We start from the raw sequence: 23026 nt of genomic DNA, 5'->3' as shown, positions 1-23026 counted from the left end.
TCCTTCTTTAAAGAGGGTACATACACACACAAGGACAGCTGCTGGGCTGTGTGAGGCAACAAAGTGTTTCTCCCTGGTGACCCAGGGCAACTCATTAGCAAATGTGTATGTCTTTGCATATGTGTGTCTTTCTCGACACAGACATGTCCTTTCTTTTATTATCTCTGTCATTTTCAGCCTCCCTCTGTCTTTCTCACTCTCTCCCCCTCTGTTCTGACTGACATGTTAAAACTCCGTTGGGCCTGTCAGAGCAGAGTACAATTGTATTTCTTCACAACCACCATAGGGTGCCTGGCTTTGATATGAAGGACATGAGACTTTTCTCTCCATCGCTCCTGTAGAGCAGTCTCCCTGCAACTTTTCTTCAACTGTAACTCTGTTTGTGCACTTTCAAGCTTTCTGTTACTTTAAATCCAACTGTTGAATCAATTTTTTAAGCAATGTCCATTTCATTATGATGTCCACTATTAAAACTTAAGTCTTTGTCTCTTCTGTGCTTCCCTCTCCCTGCTTTCCCCTCTTATTTCTTGCCTTTCTTTCTCCTCATTTTAAACCAAATATCTCCCTAAATGTTTCAGATCTGCACAGTCTTTATTTAGCAAGGCCCTTAGCAACATGGCTAGATCAATCAGTAGAAATATGTCATTAAGAGTTAATGAATTTTCTCTGATCTGACTCCACCCTGTAATTAAATTCCTTAATGGCTAAATTAACTACTGGCCAACAGTTGAAGAGGGTATCATAATACAGCCAGGACATTACACAGATGATGAGGCTATAACAAGAATAGCACACACTGGTCTCTCTGTGGAAATGAATGTGCTGTAAGTGCTCTAACACCTGAAAGTCTGACATCTGACAATTGTAACAAAGTACTCTTTCATGCCGATGATGGATTATACCTATCTCTTCCCCATCTATCAGTGCACTACTCTCCGACAATCTGTGTTTCTTCCGACATCCGCCTTTTTCAGTTTTACCATCTTTTTTCATAGGCAGAATTTGTGCAAAGTATTAAGCTTTTGTCTGACTGTTTATTTTTGAACCATGCTAATCACATTACCTTCCCACATGCTTCCACTTAAGCCACCCTACACAATTTTACACACGCTATATACCGTATTTAATATAATGTATTTAAGCCACATGTTTAAGGACAAAATCTTCTCTATATGATGAGTGACAACACTTTTATCAACAGCCTCTGCTGAGCTCAGCCCCCAATTCCCAATTTAAACGCTCTTTCCACAGAGAAGGTGACAGCCGTGTGTATGTGTGTGTATTTGCAGATGCGCAAGTGCCATTACAATGTGTGTTTATGCTTGTGTTTGAAGAGGGGGAGGCATTTCAGGGGGCTAACGATGATGCTGCTGGTAGACTGCTACGCACACCAGACACCCGCACACAACACCACCCAGAGCCTCCTCTTCCTCCTCCTCCGTGTGGCGTGGCAATCATTAAAATGATTTATTTAACTATTGGCCCAAGGCTGAGAGATTAGTGTGACAGGCCTATTTTATAATTCATTCCCCCACCGCCAGGGGAAGTACAATTCAGGCAGATGACACACATAGAGAGAGCTCGGAGCCTCAGAGCTCCTCCACGGATCATGGTGGGGTGGGGGGAGTTCTAAACTGCCGACGGATGCACATCCCTCTCTTTCTACAGATTAAAAGAGAGGCGAGGATGTCTAGTCTGGAGTAGAGTAGAATGGAGAGGGGGCATTTATTCATCTTCAAATCCATATCAACCACTGACAGATAGACTGAGGGGCTTGGGCAATGGCTGAGACTTTGTTTAGGGTGGAAACTGGGTGTTATCTGCGCTCGTGTGTGTGTGCGTGCGTGCGTGTGTGTGTGTGTGTGTGTGTGTGTGTGTGTGTGTGTGTGTGTGTGTGTGTGTGTGTGTGTGTGTGTGTGTGTGTGTGTGTGTGTGCCTTGAAACACGAAGCCAAGCCTGTGGCAGCATATTCAGCACTATTGGGGTGCACACTAACACAAGATGTTTTTTCCATGACCCTGGATCTCCAAAAGGAGGGAGAATCACAGTGGGGGTACTGCCACAGGGGGGTGAAAGAGAGACAGAGAACTGGGCTTTTTGGAACTACTTCAAAATATCTATTCTTGTCATTCTGTATGGATCTGATTGTTTTGATCTGGCAGCTGCGAGGTATGTGCGTGTATCTGCTTGTGAGCGAGAGAGAGTCACTGAAAACCAAACTGCTCCCAGATTAGATAAAAATAAGGTGGTTGTGAGTGTAGGTGTGGATGGTATGGATAAGAGTGACTTTGCTGCGGGCTAATCACATCTGTTTATCGTTCTTTTAAAAAAGACTTGAGTGAGGAAAATGGTATCAATCAGCCAGCACTGAAGAGTGATTGTGACATTGTTGTTATGTGATTAGGAGAACAGCCATATTTGCTGGAAGACGCCAGTGCTAAAATGTTTGATTGCATGTGCAGTTTGTCTGTGCATGTTTACATTAGCCCTTTTCAAAGCCTTTGCCAAATGCACATGCTTGATCACTGTAGGCAGAGACATATCTGATCTTTTCCTGACTCTAAACAGACCAGTTTTATTTCTCTCTCTGCCTCTGTCGACACATGCCCTGTTTAATGTGCATGCTGAGGCATTTCTTCACCATCAAGACCTTAAACCACCAACAACCAGATCCATCCAATTAGCGAAGCAAAGGTCAGGGCTAATCGATGCAATTGCACAGGGGATAAAGGGGAAGGGACAGGGAAACACGAAGGGAGAGAGAGTCTAATAGAACTAATAGAATCAGAATCAGCATTAAAGATTTTTATTTCTAAAGTTCTAATTCCCATTCTACGTCCTTTTTACTAGACACCAAAGGGGCTGGATGAGGAGGATTACTATGAGAAGTGCTTTAATGTTTCATTGCCTTCATAACTGGAAGGAATGTCTATCAAAAAGAAGGAGTGAAATTAATTCAGTTAAAACCTTGAGTCATTAATAACCCCGTCTTTACACATGTAGGAGGAGTTTTCATTTGCTTGAGAGGGAATGATTGATTGACTAGATGAAGGGGCGTGGCTGAAGTTAAATAGTCAGGGGAGATGAAATGCAGCTCTCCTCTCTTCTATTTGATTGCCTGTACAGTCTACGTGGGGTACTTACCATTGAGTGCCACAAAGGTATCTGAAAAAAGAGGAGAAGAAATGAAAGGGAAATGTGTTATTGCTTGCTGTAAAGAGGACCTATGGTTTAACATGATCAAAAGCCATGACTTTTAAAGTAATGCAGAATCGATCGCCTCCTCAGTATTCTCCTAACTTCTAATCAGGGGTGATCTATATGGCCTCCACAGCTAATGAAGGTTCAATGCTATGGCCTCCCTTGACTATACATGTTGCTGAAACTGAAGGAAAAATGCCCTGCATCTGTTTACTTTGAGTAAAAAGATGGAATAAAATGGACTAAGATGAGATGAGTGTTAAGACTCTCTTGCTAACCAAGCAGCAGAATTTTAAAACTGACAAATTTAAACATTTATTCTGGACATGAAATAATCAAATATATACAGTCTACATACTGCATGTCCTGTTCTATCTGTGTTGAAAAGAGAATGAGACCTTTCAAGACTGACTGACTAACTATGTTGAGAGTCCTGTTTTTGTTGTGTGATTACTCACAAGTAAAATCCCTTCCCTGTGTGTCACATGAATGTTCGTGTTGTGTTATCGTAGCGATTTGCAACAAGGACCCCAATTTATGCCCAACGGGACACAAACCTCTATTGACCAGAGAAAGCGGGGGAAGGACAGAAGAGGATAAGAGTCGAAAGGGACAGATGGATGGAAGAGGCTGAAAGAGAGGATCGTGAGGGCGGAACAGACGGGGAAGAAAAAGGTGACAGCAGCGAGGAAGGAAACGGAGGCCCGAGAGAAGAGGGAGACAAGTTTAACAGAGAAGAGAGGAATGGTGGTGGTGATGGTGGTGGTGGTTTGGTGGTGGGGGGAGGGAGGTTTATAGAAGAGAGAAGGAAAGATAAGAGTGAAGAGGGCCTGCTTACTTTGGCAGTCTCCCAGGCCATCTGTGTTACCATGCTCCACGTCCTGCTCAAAGGCTGATCTGCGGGGAACAGAGACATCATGGTCAGCAGTGGAAAACAGGCCAGGCCATGCAGGCTCGCCACACCTAACACAGTCACAAAGTCACAAAGCTATAGGACAGCTACTAAAAAAACACCCCCCAACACAGCATACCCTATGTTAGCACACAGTGTAGGCCGAAGGAAGCCCTAAACTGGAACAAAATCAAAGAACACCTAGCATGTACCCTGGAGGCCTAAAATCAGTGTTTATGAAGAATGCTGGCTGGCTTGTAAATCCATAGCTGGCATGGGACTCATTACCATAAGTGTAGATACAAAAAGATTGATGTTTTATTTGACTGCGATAAAAATCTTATCTTAGGTTGTATAGCTATAATAAAATATATTTGAAAGAAGGAAAAACATGACAGTTTTCATGAGATCTTCAGTTGTTCTCTCCTGTTCTTCTCAGTGTCTGACATAATCGAGGTTCAGTAGAGATATAAGGCTGTAGTCCCAATCACATGGGCCAAGACCAGTGCAGTGAGGGGTAACCGTACTTGAAGGCCATCATATGACACAGAGGGAGAGAGAAAAAGAGGATGAGAGAGAGAGAGTTTCAAAGACGTTATTTCTGATGAAATCTGCACTGAGACCTGTTTTCTTCCTGAAAGACCACCAAGCAGGCAGTAAGGAGATCTGTGAAACAGAGCGGACCAACTGTCAACCAGCATCATAGTCATGCATGACAGCTTTTCACAGTCCTCCTCAACCCCCCTCCCTCGCCGCCCCCCCGCCTCCCTCTTTCCCTACTGTCTGTCCACCCGCCTCTCCTCTCATCTACCTCACCCTCCACTGGCCACAATTATAGCATGAAGAAGAATTTTCCAAAGCTGTATCACCCCCCTATCCCCTGATCAGTCGTAACTTGCCAAGTACGGGAGATTTTGGAAGAAAAATACAATTGAATTTCAGCTGTTCTGTTCTCAAACACAATAAAGTCAAACACTGCCTCATGTATATTTATGTGCTGTAAATGACTGAAAAATTCCATGAATCAATTAACTATTCATCTTTTCCTCCAGTTTGATAAAACCTTAATTGGGATGTAGATGGTAAATTTTACCCTCTACTCAATAACATATTTCCCCTGAAAAGCAACCACAATATCAGCCACACAAACAACAACAACAACAACAACAGAAGCATCCTCTTTACGTATCTGGGGGTACATTTAATCTGCTTATCTTATTTGCTTATCATACACAGTCATAATCACAAAGCAGACGCAGAGTTGCACAATTAGACCTGTCTAAACACAAATGCCATGCAAGCACTCTCAATATCTACCGGATTTCCTTGCTGATGTCATCACCCCGACCCACCCTGCCATGAAACGTTTGGCTTTCTTGACAAGACGAAAACATTGGCAACCTTTAGGTCACGCTTTCCAGTATAGGTCGATAATAACATTACAGACTGTGGTGAGACTGTGTCGACATGAAGATTACAAGGTTACACGTTTAAATCCTATTGGTCTCAAGATAGTTTAACAAAGAATAGTCACACTATGGATGCAGTATACTTGGCACATGTGAAAGTGAGTGAACTGCAGTGTGAACCCTCAACTAATGGGTTCAGGCCCCATAGTGGCTGCATTATAGCAACAGAAGTTCAGTGTGTTATAATGTGACACTACAGACGGTTCAGCTCAGGGTTAAGATCCCTCCGCAACCGCATTATGCATATTTAAATTGCATTCAAATTGCACTGTATGTAAGTGGAGGCAGCCATGGGCCACATTTTTATAACATCTTGCATCAGATCTGATTATTATGTGAGATGTGTGGTTGCACAGAGGGGACTTGGTTGTTGAAATGCAGGTCAGGCATATTATCATTAATTATTCATAGCAGAAGTGAATGGGCAACTGGGGACTTAATATACTGTACATACAGTGTAAAGTAAGTACGCATAATGTTTCCTGAAAGTCTGCCATTCGTTTTGATTCATGGCTTTGATTTACAAAATAATACCTGCCTCAGACTTTATTAATCATTGGCTCACTAGGTAATTATTCTGTATAGTTGTGCATATGTAATCTAAACAAAAGAGTCAGGATCAGTGGCTAATAATTAGCAAGTAATTGTTAATATTCTGATTTGTAAACAAACTCACAGTCTTGTATCTAGTTTACATAATAACAACTATACAGACTCATATGCGATCATATGCATGAACAGGGGGTGACTGGGGACCATATTGCAGGAGACCAGAGTCCAAGCTGTTTATAGGCAGTAGGTATAAGAGGCATAACTCCACATGGGAAAGCTGGCACACTAGAGCTGAGGCCAGATGGAAGAAGAAAGGGGAGGGGAGGCATGCAAGAGAGGGAGAGAATAGCAGGGGAAAGATAGAAAAAGAAAGATGGATAAAAATAGATGCACAAACAGGGCTGGGCATACGCAGGTAAGAAGATAGCTATGTGGTTAGGTCGACAAACACAGACTGACAGAGGAGGAAACAGAAAAAGAGATAGTGCTGCAACAGGGTTTTCATTTTAATGAGGTAAGGAAAAAGTTAGAAATGGAGACTGATGTTAAGGAAAATAACTCTGTTCTCTTTAGGGATCTGTTTGTATGAGGAAAGCTTTTGTATTTAACACCAAAATTCCTATAACTCCCTCCTCCGTCTGTCCAGTCTGGCAAACGCTTTGAATAGCTCACCACAGACCCACAGAGCCTACCGGGACTAATCCCCCATTCTCCCTCACTTAGAAATATTGTACAGCAAAGGAGAGAGGTCGTCTGCCCTCTTAATACCTCTGTGTCAGCTCCAGCTCCAAAGTGGAAACTCAATCAGAACAGTCCACCGGCTCAGCTTTTCAGAATAACAATAGGATGGATAGCTTTGTGTGTTTTTCTTTTTTGCAAATTTTGTGTGTACATGTGTGCGTGTGCCTTTGGTGTATTGGCATGGCAGACCAATCATTTTGCAGCAGGGGGATGAAATTCATTCAACAACAAATAGCCACTGGAGTGCTGGTCCTTTTGTTATGACTTCATCGGTAAAATGTTTTTTCCCACCACAAAACTCCATATGCTGCTCGTTCAGAAAGCATAATCTGGTTCTGTGTCATAGCTACAGCCGCAAATTATAGTTACCAAGACCATCAAGAGTTCCCCTGCCCACGTACCCAACCTCAGGCCTGGGGCAAACAACACTTTCCTTCCATTCATCCTTCCAATAGGCCTTTCAGCTGGAGGAAATTGCACTTACACACCATAAAATTAGAAAGATCACAGACACGACAAATCGGGAGAGAAAGGCCACCAGGCATGACAAAGAAGGTAGGATATTGTATAATAAAAGTTGTTTGGAAAACAGGCTTTTTATGTTATCATTTGTTATTAATGCAAGCTTCATGCATGGCAAAGAGACTTCAGCAATAATTTTGGACAAAATGTAAAACTATTTAAAAGTTTCTAATATAGAGTAGAGGGAGAAGCTGCTTTTGAATGTACTCTTTCTGACTGTTATGGCCACCTGTTTTATTATTTCAGATTTTTCTTTTTGGATAAATATCTCTTAGCGTGATATGGTGGATAAATTCTACAGTGCCTATGAAATGGCACAAAGAGACACAAAGCAGAGCTGTAATTAATTCAACATTTGTTATATTTGGGACCAAGACATTGCATCAGAGTTGAAAAATTCATTCAGAATTCATCCAGGATTTTCGGTTGAGCTGCTGAATGTTTTTATCAGGTTTCCATAAAGTGTAATCTTTAGCTTCAGCTCACAGTCAGAGGAGCGTAATTCAGATCTGTAAACTTGGTGGTTGATTGTTTGTAATGGAAATACTCTTTAGGAGTTGTTGCTGATATCCCACCCAAACTTCGTAAATTCACTAAACGTCAGCCTCCTAACTTTGTCTATGCTAAAAATGTTTTTTCACTTTTTGAACCCTGGAACACTTGAAATATATCCTCCTTGCAATTAAGCATGATTGTGTTTACTTACTTGGTGTTGCCAACCACCTGTTTGCAGGCTCCTTGTGACACCCAGCCACAGTACGGGTCTCTGGAGGCTATACAGGATCTGGATAAAACACAAAAACTCCATCAGTCACCATCAGCATCATATTATATGCTGGAATAGTTTTTGCTTTTCACCATTTTATAAGCATCAAACTTACTTCTTGCATCTTCCGTGCCTTTCACAGCGAGACAGCGGCACTTTAACCACACAAGAGCTGAAAGCGACCCACAGAGCGTGACTCTTGCTGTCTATCTGCATGCCGATGATGCGCTTGTCATCCACACCATCTATACTGCATCTAAAGGAACAAGAACAAGAAAAAGGAGACACCAGTTGCGGATAAGTAGGGATTATTCTGTCTTCCAACACAACTGTCGGGGTAAACCGTCTTTAGAGACAAAGTCTGGTAAAAAGTTTGTTGAAGATGGATACAAGGAGTCACAAAATGAGATTTGACAGTTCATCTAAAGAGAAAAAAAGAGGAAGATGTGGCAGAGAGACAAACTGCGAGGTCAGGGAGAGCAGAGATAATGCTTGAATCAAGAACATGGGGTCAGGAGCAGAGTGGGAGATAAAGAGAGATAAAGAAAGGGGTGATACAGATACAACAGATAAACAGACAGATGGGCAGTGTGAGCAGTCAGCAATAACACCGCTCTAAACTGTAAAACCCACTAACACTGACAAAACCCTCTCCTCCCCCCACTCCACCATTCTTTCATTCCTCCATCCCTGCTAGTCTTCTTTGTCTACTCGGCCCCACAGGAGCATGCTCTAATCCCTTTGGGCGTGTCAAGCATCTATCCGTTCTCTCCATCCTTTCCTCGCACCATCCCGCCATCCAGCTCTAGGGATTTAATCTCCCCTTCGCAGCACTCTAGTGCAGCATTAACATTCTCAATTTGGGCTTAGAGTCCATCTACACGTAGTAATGCAGGACAATCAGGCCTGTGCTGATCCAGCCAGCCAGCCAACAAGCCAGCCAGGCAGGGAATCAGGCGGGCAAAGTCACTTACTGTACACTAGTTAAGCCAGATGGCCAGCAGCTGACAAATGCTCAGTCCCAGCCATAGCAGGACAAGGAGAAACAAAGAGGGAGATACAGAGAGGAAAGAGGAAAGAAGGCAAGGCCTGCCCTTCATCCCCTCCATACGGCCCGTCACATGGCCACAGCATGTTGGATAACAAACAGTGGTAACCTTGAAAGCCCTCCTGTCAAGTCCTCGCTCTCATTCCCTTCTTTTGCTCGGCGGTCTAATACAATAATGTATTCTCCACTCTGCTTCTCTCAGTCTTCACTCTTCCCTCTGTTCTTTCTCCCTCCTCTGTTTGTGCTGCCATTCGTTCCCCCTCATCCATTACCCCTCAACTAAATATTTGCTTTGGCATGGTCACACTTTGGCTGATTTTTCCTTATTCACTTCTACTCCAAATACACAACAATGCTTAACTCCCTCACCCCACCATAACCAATGTGAGGACACACACACACAGACACACACTCACAATAATACATACATGCACCACATAATGTATTAGCGAGAAATCCCGGGCTGGCCCTGAAGACAAACACAGACTTCAGTGTGAGTGAGTGCGTGTGTGTGTGTTTTCCTTTAATCAGCCAAAGTTTTGAAGAACTGGGCTCTGCTGCGGTTGGGAACCACAGCACTACGTTATCCAGAGCCTTAGGGCCTATGTCTTTAATTTAGTAGCAGGCGGTTGGGCAAAGTGTAACCTGATAAAACTCTTTTAAATGATAGAGTAGCCATCTGGCTGGCTGGCTTCACTATATAGCTTGGGTCGGGGGAACTGACTGGTACTTGATGGGGCTGGTGGGTTGGCGGGTTGGCTGAGTTGGGAAATGGTTGGATGGTTGGAAACATGAATACACACACGCACTCTCTCTGTCACACAACTGACCCTTCTTCGTTTTTAGCAACAGTATCCATGTGTTTCCCTCTTTCCAACTTTCAAACTGCAGTGTCTCACCATCTCTCTCACCCACACAGAGTTCACATATACACCCAAAGCAACGTACTTGTCAGGGTTGTAGACATTAACCTCCTCCAGAAACAGGCTATCATTGAGGAAGCCATTGTTCATCTTGGCGAGGAACTTGAGGATGATGCCTTTCTCCGATCCCAGGAAGACAACTGTGTGGTTCTTATCGGGGCCTGCCTCATTGTCCACCATGATGCGTGTCAGACGATACCTGGAATAGGGAATACCAAGTACAATCAATTAACCAATCAACCAATCAATAAGTCAATTATGTAGCCAGTTTCAGGAAAAATACTAGCAGTGATTGAATTTTCACCCCTATCCCAGTGGTCTTTATCCTGGATCATATTCAAAGTGTTGAGATGTTATTTTTATATTTACTGGCAGATATTATCAACTATAAAATCAAGGATGAATACAATATCCAAAATAACAATTACGTAATCAATCAATCAATCAATCAATCAATCAATTAATCAATCAATCAATCAATCAATCAATCAATCAATCAATCAATCAATCCATTGCCTTCCAAAACGCACGTCAGAAGTCTAAAAGAGAATAAAGAACAGCAGGGGACATTACAGAGTCCTTTTAATCTCATTAATTGATTGTTATTTCATTAGAAACTCAATCAGATTGACAAAGGGCATGTCAGGTGGATCCTAAAAGAGAAGCATTAGAAAAAAGTTGCACAAGCAGCAGACAACAGTTGGGAGCTCTAATTTCTTGTATAATTGACAGCTGCTGATCAAACAGTTTGGCTCAGCACCAGGTGGGTGTGCATAAAACTCGATTTCCAATTCATTATTAGAAAAAAAACCCCACACCAAGCAGTTTCAAGTTAGCAAATTAGACAGCTGTCAGTTGGTGTGTTTTGGATCGGGGTTTGTTGATGTTACAAGTAAAATCCAGATGGATCAAATAACAGGTTTAAAGGAATACCTCTTGAGGCTACTTTTACCATCTGATTTCATTGTATCAGAGATACTGGTATCTATCTTTTGGTTTGTTCCAGAGCCAAGAAACTCTTTAAGTTATCACAAACGTACATATCTGCACATCAAGGTGAATTATGCAAATGCTTGTTTTCATGATTTTTTAATTGAAGGAGATGGGAATTAAATATTAAGTATGAGAGCTTATCTGGATATCTAGGAAGTCCACTTTTACCCTCATTATTGGTTTACTGAGTGTTCTCTACATAAAAATGGGCAAAGGATACACATTGCTTTGAAAAAACAAAACAAAACTGAAAGAGAACTAATTTTGGGTTTGATAATTTACTAGAAAGTACAATTTACCCCATGAGCCCATTACAAAACAAGGCCACATCCTCTTATCCTATTCTCTCGTTATTTCTTAAAATGTTCTGTGCAATGCCTACATCCAATCAAAAATAACAGCAATCTCAAGGTCCAATGTGGTTTTGACCTATTCAAGCATAACAGGAGCTCCAAGGACTGTGTCAATGGGATTTGATTTCAGCAAAATAATAGAATCTCAAGGACTAAGACATTCACTGTCTTTCCTTTTCAGGATAATAAAAAATCTCAAGAGGTTGATTCTTCAGAGTGACTTCCCCCTCCATTTGATTCATTGTGCCCTGCCAGCTGAGGTCCTTGTCGCAGCACAAGTCTCAAGACAGAAATACTTTTCCAAATTTGCAGCAGAAGCATCAGCTGGATGTTGGGGTGTCCTCTGCAGGGTGTTACAGGGATCAAACCTTATTACTGATTTGGTTTCCAGTTTACTTCAGCTCAAGAATACTACTCCACATACAGATTGTGACAGGTCTAATGAAATGCTTCACTATCCTACCCCACATATGCCTTCATGATGCTTGTCAGACTTACATAATGCTTTTAACTACTGCCTCTGATTTGCATGCAAGGTTCTGCTCACTGTGGTGTAATTTCAAACAAATTATAGTCTGATTTCCTGATTATGTAAAGACAGAAATGCTATGTTATTAATGAACAGATAATGTTGTAGGGATAACCTTGATGAAAGCTATCTCTGACTAAGCCAGCACAGTATGTAGGTCAGACCTCAGCAATGTACCGGCAAGATGTGATACGATGCAAATCATTTGTAAACCCTATGAAGAGTTCTCTATGTAACTCATCTTTTAGGTGACGTTACCACCAATGAGGCTTGTCAATGGTCTGGCATGCAATTTTAACCTTAAATCTCGAGCAGCTGTAATTCAGAACCACGTCCAAATGAATGGGGTGGTGGTGTGCTGTCGTATTCCCTGAGATGATGGTGGAAAATGTCTGTGTCAGGAGAAGATTTGGTTTCAACTTTGGAATGGCCTTTTCTTTTTTCTTCATCCAAAATAAACAGTAGACTATGTCTCTCTATCTCTCTTTTCTCTTTCATATGTACACATGTGGTCACACACATTCACTAATATAACTTGCCTGAAACAGGCAGTAATATTTAAAATTGACATATGATAGATTTTCTATCATAACAACTACAAGAAAATAATGTAGCTGTAGCGTATGTGAACCAACTATCTGCTGTAATACCTGTGATTCTGTTGATCTTTTTTCGGTTTGTTGATTGATATCTTTAAACCATCTCAAAAACTTCTACTTCTGTTATATTTCATTCAACTCCTGAACTTGAAGCTGTGGCTCACCTGTCTGCGTGTCTTTTTACTGCTCAGGCTGTTGCTGACAGGATTTTTAGAATAAAATGATGTAACACATCCACAAACAAATCAGTTGGACTAGCTGTGGCTAATTTACCTTTGAATAATCCATGTTGTAATGACCTATATACAATCATAACTCCTCCACTCTTTGAACAAGGGAGAAATGTATTTAAATAAATATTTTTCCTCATACTGTCAAAGAGGATTAAACATTGATTACAGAACATTTGTTTAGCTGTGCCTGGCTGTTACTTACACTTTGGCTCTTCCTTAAAATTGAGTAATTTTCGCCTACAGTGATAGGTCTTTTAATTAAACAACATGTCTGGGGAAGAATCATAAATCAGCTATTGACACCTAATGCCTGAAATTTAAATAGGATGTTAGTTTTGTCTGGAAAAGCTTTTTTAAAATTCTGTTATGTTTAAAACCTTTAATCTATTAATAAATACTAACCACTTCAAATTAATGATTGTTCATCTCAGACTACGAGGCATCTGCTGGGCTGAAGCTAGTCGACAATGAGTCAAACCACTTAAAGTTAAGGGTTGCCAGATAATCAAGTCAAGTATCCCCCTCCTCCACTCTTTATCACAATAGCCCACTTTGTTGCAGAATACATGCAAACCTACCAACCCTGCTGATATGTTACTAGTAACATAATGTGGAGTTAAAATGGCAAGATTGTTTGAAATCAGGAAAAATAAAGGTAGGAACAATTCAGAAAAACCTTGTCATTGGTAGATTGTCCCTACTGTCCGTACCCAAATCTACACCCATGAGTGCAGCTAAAAGCCAGAGAGACCTTTATGACAAACAGCATCAGCCACAGTGCTCTGGCTTTTTGGAAATGGGCTGCACTCCAGAAACTCTGGAGAAAAGCCAACCACAGAGGAAAAAAGAAATAACTTTACTCCAGTGTCCTGTCATCGAAATATCCTCAAAGGGATTTTAATGAGCAATTTGCAACAAAGACACATTTGAAACATGCTTTTTAATAATGGTTTTTAAGTGTAAATATGAATATGAACACTTAAAATATCACAGCAAATTCAAATTGTGCACTGTGTCTTCATCACATTACTACGTGGTCACTCTGGGAGAATGATACTATAGTGCAGATCAGTGTTTCCTCTAGTACAGAGAAAATAGGTCACCGGCTGGTTTGCGCTGGAGTACTAGTGTGTTTTAATGAGCCCAACTCTCAGAGCAGCACTTCACGTAATTATTGTCCTGGGTTGAAGAGGCTCATAGACTTCTGATGACAATGGCCTTTGGAGTGTGTAATACTTACCGGACCATGGTCTTGAGGAACCAGGGCCTGTTAGCAATGGAGGGTACGGCCTCGTCCATCAGAGGATGCATCTTGATGAAGTTGAGTGTGTCATCGGGGAACTCATTGGACACCTTGTACCTCTCCATGGATGGAGTGCCAGCACAGTTGCCAGGCCTGTAAATGGAGTGGAAGAAGAGGAAGTTGAATGGTGGACGAGGGGGAGGAGATGAGGAGAGAGTGGATGAAGAAAAAACTAAATGGAACAAAAAAGTACAAAAGAAATTCTACTGCATTGACTGCAGCAATTTTTCATGGCCAGAACTCCAAAAGAAGGCAGAAAGTTCTACTTCCCTAAAATCAATGAGAGTGAAGACTTAAATTACTAAACTCTCATTCCACGAGGCTTTGGCCAGAGCAGAGGTCTCAAGATGTCTTCTTTCCTTTGGACTCAGGGTAGAGCACTAAGACATTCTATCTATCTGATCCGTTTACAGGGAGTTGGTGAGCTGCTTGTAAAAGAGAAGCTGCTTTTGATAGCATATCCCCTTTGCAGGCATCTCACCTCTGAGAGCTTGTAAAACCCCTTTACTGCGTGGTCTTTGATACCCTGCCACACCACATAATCCACACCAGGTCCTAGAAATATTAGCCAGCTGGCCACTGAATGTCTGAGACTGTCAACATTTAAGGACCAAACCCCTAAAAAATATATATGAGTGCACTCGTGAGACATGTCAATTCATCTTCCTGTAAAATCCATCTTTTTTTTTGCAATTTGAAAAAGTAGTGATCTGCAGGCATTAGTATCAAGAGAATCACATAATGTAGAAAAATCATTCAGCCTTTCTGTGCATTCATACACAAATCATATTTGTACAAGGAAATGACACAGTTTCAAAGAAATGATTTTGATTTAGCTTTTATGAAAACATGCAATCTTGCGAGAGAAAGTGAAGTGGTACAGGATGAAAACTATAGTTCAAACCTATTTGATTTTTTTTTTTCAACCACTCAAGCTGTTTGGCCTTAAATAAAATTTCCTTTGACAGACGAGTTCCACTTATCTGCTGCCAGTGTTACATTCACCTCCAAATTGATGTTGTTAAATTAGGGAACAGCATTTGCAGGACCACTTGTCATTGGAAAAGAAGAAAGTGATTTATGTTACTGTATGGCAACATTTATGTCTGTGGGCATATGGAGACCAGAACAGAAACAGACATCTCTTAAATACAGAATCTGTAAATGATTCAGAGAGAGTCTAGCACATGGAGGGACAGTCTGCTGCAGGGGCAGACTTTGGTGGCATTGTTACAACTCTCCGTCTGTTTGCCTGCAGATAAAAAGTCTGAAACACACTAGAGGATGGAAATGAAATCAATCACATCAATCACAGTAAAAACAACGGCGGGTGTATCTGATCTCTGCAATGTCTGACCTTGTTGAACATAAACAAGTAATTACATGCTAATTGAGCAAAGTGGGTAAAGTCACACGTATATGCTCATTTACACAACGCATGCACAAAGAGGCAGGCTCAGGCTCTCTGTTGGTGAGGAACCGCCTCCTCACCCATATGGGAACACACACACACGCACACACACGTGGTACCAACAATTATCGTGGCCCAGATCTTTGTAGTAAATCTGTTTTTTTTTCTGGAGGAGAGGAGAGCAGCTCTTAGTGCGCTAATTAGCAAGCAATAGATGGGACATTGATCAGGCTGGTGCATTTGTGGAATTAGCCAGCCATCTGTAAAATGATCTCATGCTTCATTTGTTGATACTGAGCCCTTCTTTGATGCAGCTGCGTGTGGGGGAGAGGTGAGGTAATGGGTTAGGAGTGCGACTGTGAAGAGAGGTGGTATGTGTAAGAGTGTGCATACGTGTGTGACGCAATAAGACGTAGGACGTGTAATACCCGTCTAAAAAGTAGCAATGTATTGGAAAATGGTGATGCACGAGTTAAAAATGTGGTTATATGGTTATTCAACAAGTCTTATGCATGGATTAGGAACCATATATAACGTTTTTAGGTCATGAATAAATAAGCAAGTGTATGTGTGTCTGTGTGCGTATGTGTGTATATGTGTGAAAGAGCGAGACAAAGGAAGACGAATGTGAGAAGAAAGAGGAAGAAAGACTGTGTGACTCAATATATTATATGCGTGTGCGACTGTGTTAAATCTCATGTGTTAGCGTGCGTGTGTGTGTGTGTGTGTGTGTGTGTGTGTGTGTGTGTGTGTGTGTGTGTGTGTGTGTGTGTGTGTGTGTGTGTGTGTGCCTGTCTGCACTGGTTAATTAACTGATGTTGTACCTTGGCTTGGGAACCTTCTCTTCAGGAAAAGGCGTCCAGGTGGAGTCAGGGGATTTCTGCTCCTTGAAACGCCCTGTGAATGTGTTGGCCACGTCCGCCATGTCATAGGCACACACTGCTGAGCCTGGGATACTGCCATGACACAAACACAAAAAAACATAAACAACCTCTTAACTAAAAATATCAAAGAAACACCTTGCCAAGTCTGGACTATCACCAGGAGACAGAAAAATAGATTTACAATTCCTTCCGGAGGGGTTAAATCTCTCCAGGATAGCTTATTTTAGCTGTTGCATGTTAACATTGGGTGATACAATCAAGTTTGAAATGAAAGTCGCCAGATTAAAAATATCCATGTTATGAAACAAGATGTATATTATAGATACAATTTTATCATGTCTTCCATTTATTTAAATCAGCCATTCGATTGTTCCTTATATCCCTCCCACAAAAAATGACGGTCCAATAATAGCATAGCAACCGTAACTAGGCATGGAAGGCCTGAAAAGCTATTAACATGTTGCAGCAATATTCTGTATAAAGAGTGAGCAGTGCTGTGTCTTTTTTTAGCCTTTCTAAAACCAGAATAACAACATTAAAATTGTAATGGTACAAACATACTGGATCCATTGACGGATTTCTGTTGAGAGCAGGAGATCCAATCGCACAGTACATGATGGATAGGGCACGGTGACTTGAAGGACTAACCTCACAATCACGAGTCGACCTCAACTTTATGCAAATGAGGTCCGTCCAGCATAATGCAGCTGGCTTGTGAAAATCAGATCAAACTATCAATCTAATAAGTGATTAAATATGAATCAAGATTCTCTTACTGCCCAGGAACATTTCACACTACGTTATTTTTTGTGGTTACAGGTTACAATTTTTAAAAAGCACCTTTTGTGAATCACAAATCCACTGTGTAGATTCTGGATTTTGATCGGTACAACTGTCAGAGTATAAAGCAGCTAACATTAGCAACTCTGTCCTGCTCTTTATTGGATTTGTGAAAGTTTATACTCCCCAAGCCAAACTCATTATCTGAAATAGAGTTACACTGGCAAGTGACACAGTTTGTCCTGTAACATTAAAAGTGAAACATGCATTTTTAAAACACAAACAATAAAACAAGCCTGCTTGTACACATCTGTTAACCAAGAAGCCAAACAGGGATGTGTAAGAATTAAATAAAACTGTTCCTTATAGTTCTGCACTTCAATGCAAGACTATGTTTCTTTATATCACAGTCTCCTACATGGATCACTAGCAATTGTTCTAATTCCTGTATTATAGATCAGGCTATATACTGCATAGTTATTGAATATGGTACCCAAGTCTCATGAGCACATACATTCCCTAACCCTCTCCTCTGAGACCGGGTTTCCCCAAAAGCCTTGAGGCATCAAAGTTCATCACAAGTACACTATTGGGCAAGAAATATGGACAACAGATTGTCTTATTATTGCTATTCATTTAAGGGGAAAAATACCCGTCTTGTGATAGCAATGGAGTCACTGACTTCCCTCTGTCTGACTGGAATCAATGCATATCTGTTTCCTGAGTCACTTTCTCTATTTTTCAACCATCTGCCCTCAGAAATAAAAACTAAGAATTGTTTATTCTCTATCAGACTTTCTTTAAAGTGGAACATCTTTCTCTCTCTCAGCTGTTTGGATTTTCTGGCTGTTGCATCATGGGTTTAACTTATCCTGTAGACATTGGGGAGACAGCACACACAAGGGCAGTATTATAGAGAGTAAGGTCAGAGAGCTGTTAATACTTGGCTTAGCTACTGAATTATAGTAATTAGCCTCTGCATTGTATATGTATAGAAAGTTAGACAGTCATATGTCTGTTTATACCAGGCTGCTAACAAGGCAGATAAATGGTGAGCGAGCCGACCAGTAAGCAAGTGACTTGGCCAGGCAGCAACCCAGCCAGACATCCAGACAGACAATTACACGACACAATCCCCGCAGTCTGAATGTGCTCCCTCTAATTTCATCCTCTGACTATGAAATGGAAAATTAATGCCAGGATCAAAACCGGCGCTTATAGAAATTTTCAGAGGCTATGCTTCATTGGGTTTTAATGTCCATTAACCATGCTCAATTGCATTGTCACAAGCAATTGTCTTATCTGCTAAAAAGCAGCCATAAAATGGAAAATTACAATATGTGCAAGCTATCAGCCAAGCGCTATGGCTTTGTGGCAATTTTCAATTTAGATAACTCTTTCTGCCAATGAATATGAAAGCGCTTCTGAATATGAGTTGTAAAATGAAAAATAATATTAAGCACCTGTATGTCAAAAGGGCAGCAAAACTGCTTTGACAGAAGATGTTGACCCTGTAGCCTCGGGAATTACATGTCACCAAGAAGCAAAGCAGTGGTACATGTCTCCAATGTTAATAAAGGTCAGACTGTCATAATGTTGATGAACTGACGGCATTTTGAAAGTATTTCAAGCTGAGAAAGATAATTGCTTTAATAAATGGAAATGGAAAGAAAACAGCTGATTGAATAAAATGAATGACCTCCACAGGTCACTTCCATCTGTTGCTATAATTCCTCAACATACCTGTTGTAAGGTGTGGAGAAGGTTGCCATCACTACATCCCTCCCGTTAATGTGAATGACTTCTGTCACAGCCTGCAGGATGTTGAAGTAGAAGTGGGAGTCACCGGGGATGGAGCAGTTGAGCCGAGACTTGAGAAATGAGGTCCACTGCTTCTCCAGGACACGAGGCGAGCCGCCCCGGTCGTTCTTACAAACCCTGGCCACCCGAGGAAACACCACCTGACCAACACACAGGATTGAAAGAATGCTTTTGAGTAGACATTTACAGTCTCTAAATCCTGTGCAGCTAATGACAATGATTTGATTTAACAAAATTGATCAATAGTTTTCACTTAAAATAACTAAAGACCAAAACCACTCACATTTAAAAAAATGTCCACACCTTTTCACCTTTGAATATGAAATAAATTGTCCTATGTCTGCATCTTGAAATAATCTCCTAGCTTTTTATCGTTTTCAGGCTCTTTTAAAAATAAATTTGATACAACAGACCCATAACCCATAACTACCATACTTTCCTTGTAGAGGTGTTTACCAAGCACTCAACTTTGCATCAGTTATAACTATTGTTTTGAGCTTAGCATGTAAAATATTCAAGACATTTTTTAAATTGGTTCCCTAAAGATCTTACTATAGGCCCTGCTAGGCCCTTTGAATGACACAAATCTGTGGGAGACGCCACGCTGTCTTAACACAACATTTTATCACTTTACAGAAAACTGAAGACACATAAGAGTAAATTGGTGTGTTTGATATGTTGTTAAAAAGTCAGCACCTGGCAACCGAATATTCAAAGTATACATCTTCAATAGGAACCAGCGCTGTAATTACAACTCTGCTGTAAAATCATGTAGTCAGTATTGTAATTAGTTGTTGTCACACTATACTTAACAGCAATAAATCTAACCCTGACCTGAAATTGCGACCTAGAGTAAACAGTGTGAATGGGAGTGAACATGCATTTAAACCAGATCCCTACACACACAACCACACACACACCCTTACTCATGCATGCACCACAACCTTCCACTCCCTTGTATACACACACACACACACACACACACACACACACACGCACGCACGCACACATACACGCACACGCACACGCACACGCACGCACGCATGCAGAAAAACACACAATTCAAGCTAGTAAAACCACACACACTCTTACACGCTTATGAGGTGAGATTATAGAGCATTGAGATTACAGAAGATGTATTACATTGAACAGGTGAGACTGTCAAGTTGAAAGTGGAATTATGTCGGCTTTACATATTACAGTTCAGCCTGTCACATTTCAACTTACTGCAGATAGCTGAGCACAAGCTTTATCTGTGTGTTACTTGGACAAATACACAGATCACTCACATGAACAATTACCTTTTGCAAGGTTTGTTAATTTACTTGTTTAATGAAACAATTATCCTTTTTATATTTCCCTGATAACAGTGGAACAATTCAGCATTAATACTAAAGCAAACACAAAAAAACACCACAGTAGATTCATCAGTTTGCCATAAAGCAAAGACTACTGTTTACATTGTCGAGGAAGGCCAGTATACTGTACAATGATGAAGATATATTCACTAAATGTTAAATTGCTTTTTGCCCCATCATCTCTTGCACATGTATAATTATAATGACATTGCTTTCAAATAACCCAGTAGATTGAGAGGCCTGATCTGTATTCTTGCTCTGTATAACACATGCCTGTCACTTCTGACAGGGGATCCATTCTTTCTGTGTTTCTCGTTACCTCTGCTCTGTTTTCATCCATCCCATATCTTTCTCATTCTCTTTCTCATTCTGTGTTTCATTTATTAAGAAAAATACATATTAAGCAATTCATTTCCATAATGTATTTTCTTCTACCAGCTATCCAATTAAGCTTTCTCAGGGTCCAAAACTGAATTGAGGAGATTAATAGAAAAATGTCTGTTACTGTCCGTCTGGTGTGAAACCTGAAGAAAGCCTGTTTCATCTTCTCTTCTACTCTGTCTCATTTGTCAGACACACTTGGGTGTAATTCCTCCTGGGAAACATTGAGACGATAGGTCAAAATGGAGCAATGTCGGACGGATGCGGACGTGCAATTCAAGCGGTATATTTAGACTTCAAAATGGGATCGCCAGACATACACAGATATTTCTTTTTGAATCTATTTTAGGTCCTGCATCCTGCCCAGTGTTTATCGGTTACCGAAAAAGGTTTGGCCACTTTGCAGCTCCTGAAAGCCTCCTTCCAGTTATGTGATACACCCATATCCTGTTAGTTTCCTCAGGCACTTCCTGATTCTCCCGGTAAATAGGAAGTCACCTCTGATTAGAGTTCAAACAATTGCAGAACAATAGGGCCTGTACTTACCTTTCCCATTGTGTTGTATTCCATAGCAATTTCCCGAAAGAAGAAGTAGATGAAGTCTCCGTAATTGACTGCCTGGACAAAGTATGGCTCTGCAAACAAAAATAATAGTTATAAAATATGAGATGAAGTGACGTGAAATATGTTGTCAGAACTGTTTCGCCATGACAAAACAGTTTTGACAACATATTTCACAGTAAACAGCCGGGATATATGTCATATTATGCAGAAAAGCACCGACTGTGAGCCTTGAGTGCCTCGATATATCATCCATCATATCAGAGAAACAATTTGCATGCAAGGAGAGAGGGATCTCTCTATTGAGTTTTGACAGGCTGGACTTATGCTTGTTTCTCCCCAGGGCAGAGCAATTTCCTGGCTACATCAGCTCTATCAGGGCAGGTTGGCAAAATGACTGCATCAAACAGAGCGTGTAGCATTAGCATAAGTCCCACTCTTCGTACCTAGATTCCGCACACAAGTGCAAAGACGCCTACACAAACACATCACAAATCATAAATCACAAAAACACAAACACACGGTTAGACATGCATGTCCAAACCTGAGTTTGTTTTCTAACTTGTCAGTCAGCTCGGTGCTTTCCACCCCCAGAGACTTTGTTTGTGTGTCCTGCACTCACCTTTCAGCCATTTGGAGTCGTGTTTGACAGTGCGCAGAGTTGGGCTGTCTCCTAGGCTACGATAGATGACCGCATCGATCGCTAGAAAGTCTGTTACGGTGGCTGAGTACAGCTTGCCATCTGGAGAGGGAACATAGAGAAGGAAAGAGCAATAAGGAGGAAAGATTGAGGAGGAGTAGAGGGGAGAAGAATGAAGAGAGAAAGAAAGAGCCACAAATGAAGAGAAAAAGGTGAGTTAAGTTAAGTCAAGAGAGAAACATACAAAGCCACTCAGAGATTCTCTGTGACCAAATACACAAACACCTTTCAGATGGCTCAGACCTGAAAAATGAATGAATCACAAAAACTGGAGAGACTCTCTGATGGACAACAAACAGGCTGTACACACACTTAAAACATGTTAATTGCTTACTTGCACAAACACACATCAAACGTGCAAACACTGAAGCCCTACATCACACACACCCTTAGAGCCCCATGAAACCCACAGTCACACACACACATGCTCCACACACAAAGACATGAACACTATCCACCACCAGCAAGACCTCAGCCTGCCGTGGCTATAACCGCAGTGGAAACTCAAACTACATAATTGAAAGGATAGCAGTGAGAGGAACCCTCTTGATTACTCAGTGCTTCCAGCTCCTTCCAAGCAGCTCTGCTACACATTAACCGGTCAAGCTAGGCGTTTACTCTCCTCCTCGGCCTTAAACAGGCAGGGACAGCTCATCAATACCGCAATAAATCAGTTCACAGCAAATGTGAATGGGGACTGAATGTCTTTAGCAGCCTGTGGGTAGGTTGCATCAGAGGAATCGCACCCCACCAATGGAAAGCTGACTCATTTGGGTTCCATCCATTTGTGAGACTTATTTCTAATCTTGTGCATTTTGAAAGAAGAGTCGACAGAAAAGCACAATAGGAGAAAGAGAGGAAGACGATTCAGTTTTTTTCTGGTACCACAATATGCTATTGATGTGTTTCCAAAGGGCTCTAATAAGCAGCAAATTCCTAAAGCAGAGCAAATGTGGCCCAGAGTTTTTGCGATCTGCTGTAGTGCATGTAATACAGATTGGCTTTC

At 41.2% G+C, this 23026-nt stretch overlaps 2 protein-coding genes across 2 annotated transcripts in view; one reads left to right on the top strand and one right to left on the bottom strand.

Annotated features, from left to right (window-relative positions):
• Positions 1–23026, bottom strand: part of sema6a (sema domain, transmembrane domain (TM), and cytoplasmic domain, (semaphorin) 6A) — a 101824-nt gene that overhangs the window by 11468 nt on the left and 67330 nt on the right. Inside the window, exons 8-17 of the mRNA XM_062417300.1 lie at positions 21943–22062; positions 21306–21394; positions 18943–19160; positions 16360–16491; positions 14062–14217; positions 10140–10313; positions 8259–8399; positions 8084–8161; positions 4040–4098; positions 3145–3165 (exon numbers count right to left, since the gene is read on the bottom strand). Coding sequence (XP_062273284.1) covers positions 3145–3165; positions 4040–4098; positions 8084–8161; positions 8259–8399; positions 10140–10313; positions 14062–14217; positions 16360–16491; positions 18943–19160; positions 21306–21394; positions 21943–22062 — 1188 coding nt within the window. The remainder of the gene's footprint in view (positions 1–3144; positions 3166–4039; positions 4099–8083; positions 8162–8258; positions 8400–10139; positions 10314–14061; positions 14218–16359; positions 16492–18942; positions 19161–21305; positions 21395–21942; positions 22063–23026) is intronic.
• commd10 (COMM domain containing 10) overlaps positions 1–23026 on the top strand; it is a 148636-nt gene that overhangs the window by 116259 nt on the left and 9351 nt on the right. The gene's annotated exons all lie outside the window — the stretch shown is intronic.

Source organism: Scomber scombrus, chromosome 4 (assembly GCF_963691925.1).
Source record: "Scomber scombrus chromosome 4, fScoSco1.1, whole genome shotgun sequence".
Classification (NCBI taxonomy): domain Eukaryota; kingdom Metazoa; phylum Chordata; class Actinopteri; order Scombriformes; family Scombridae; genus Scomber; species Scomber scombrus.
The sequence above is the reverse complement of the archived record's forward strand: the minus strand, read 5'-3'. Positions and strand labels throughout refer to the sequence as shown.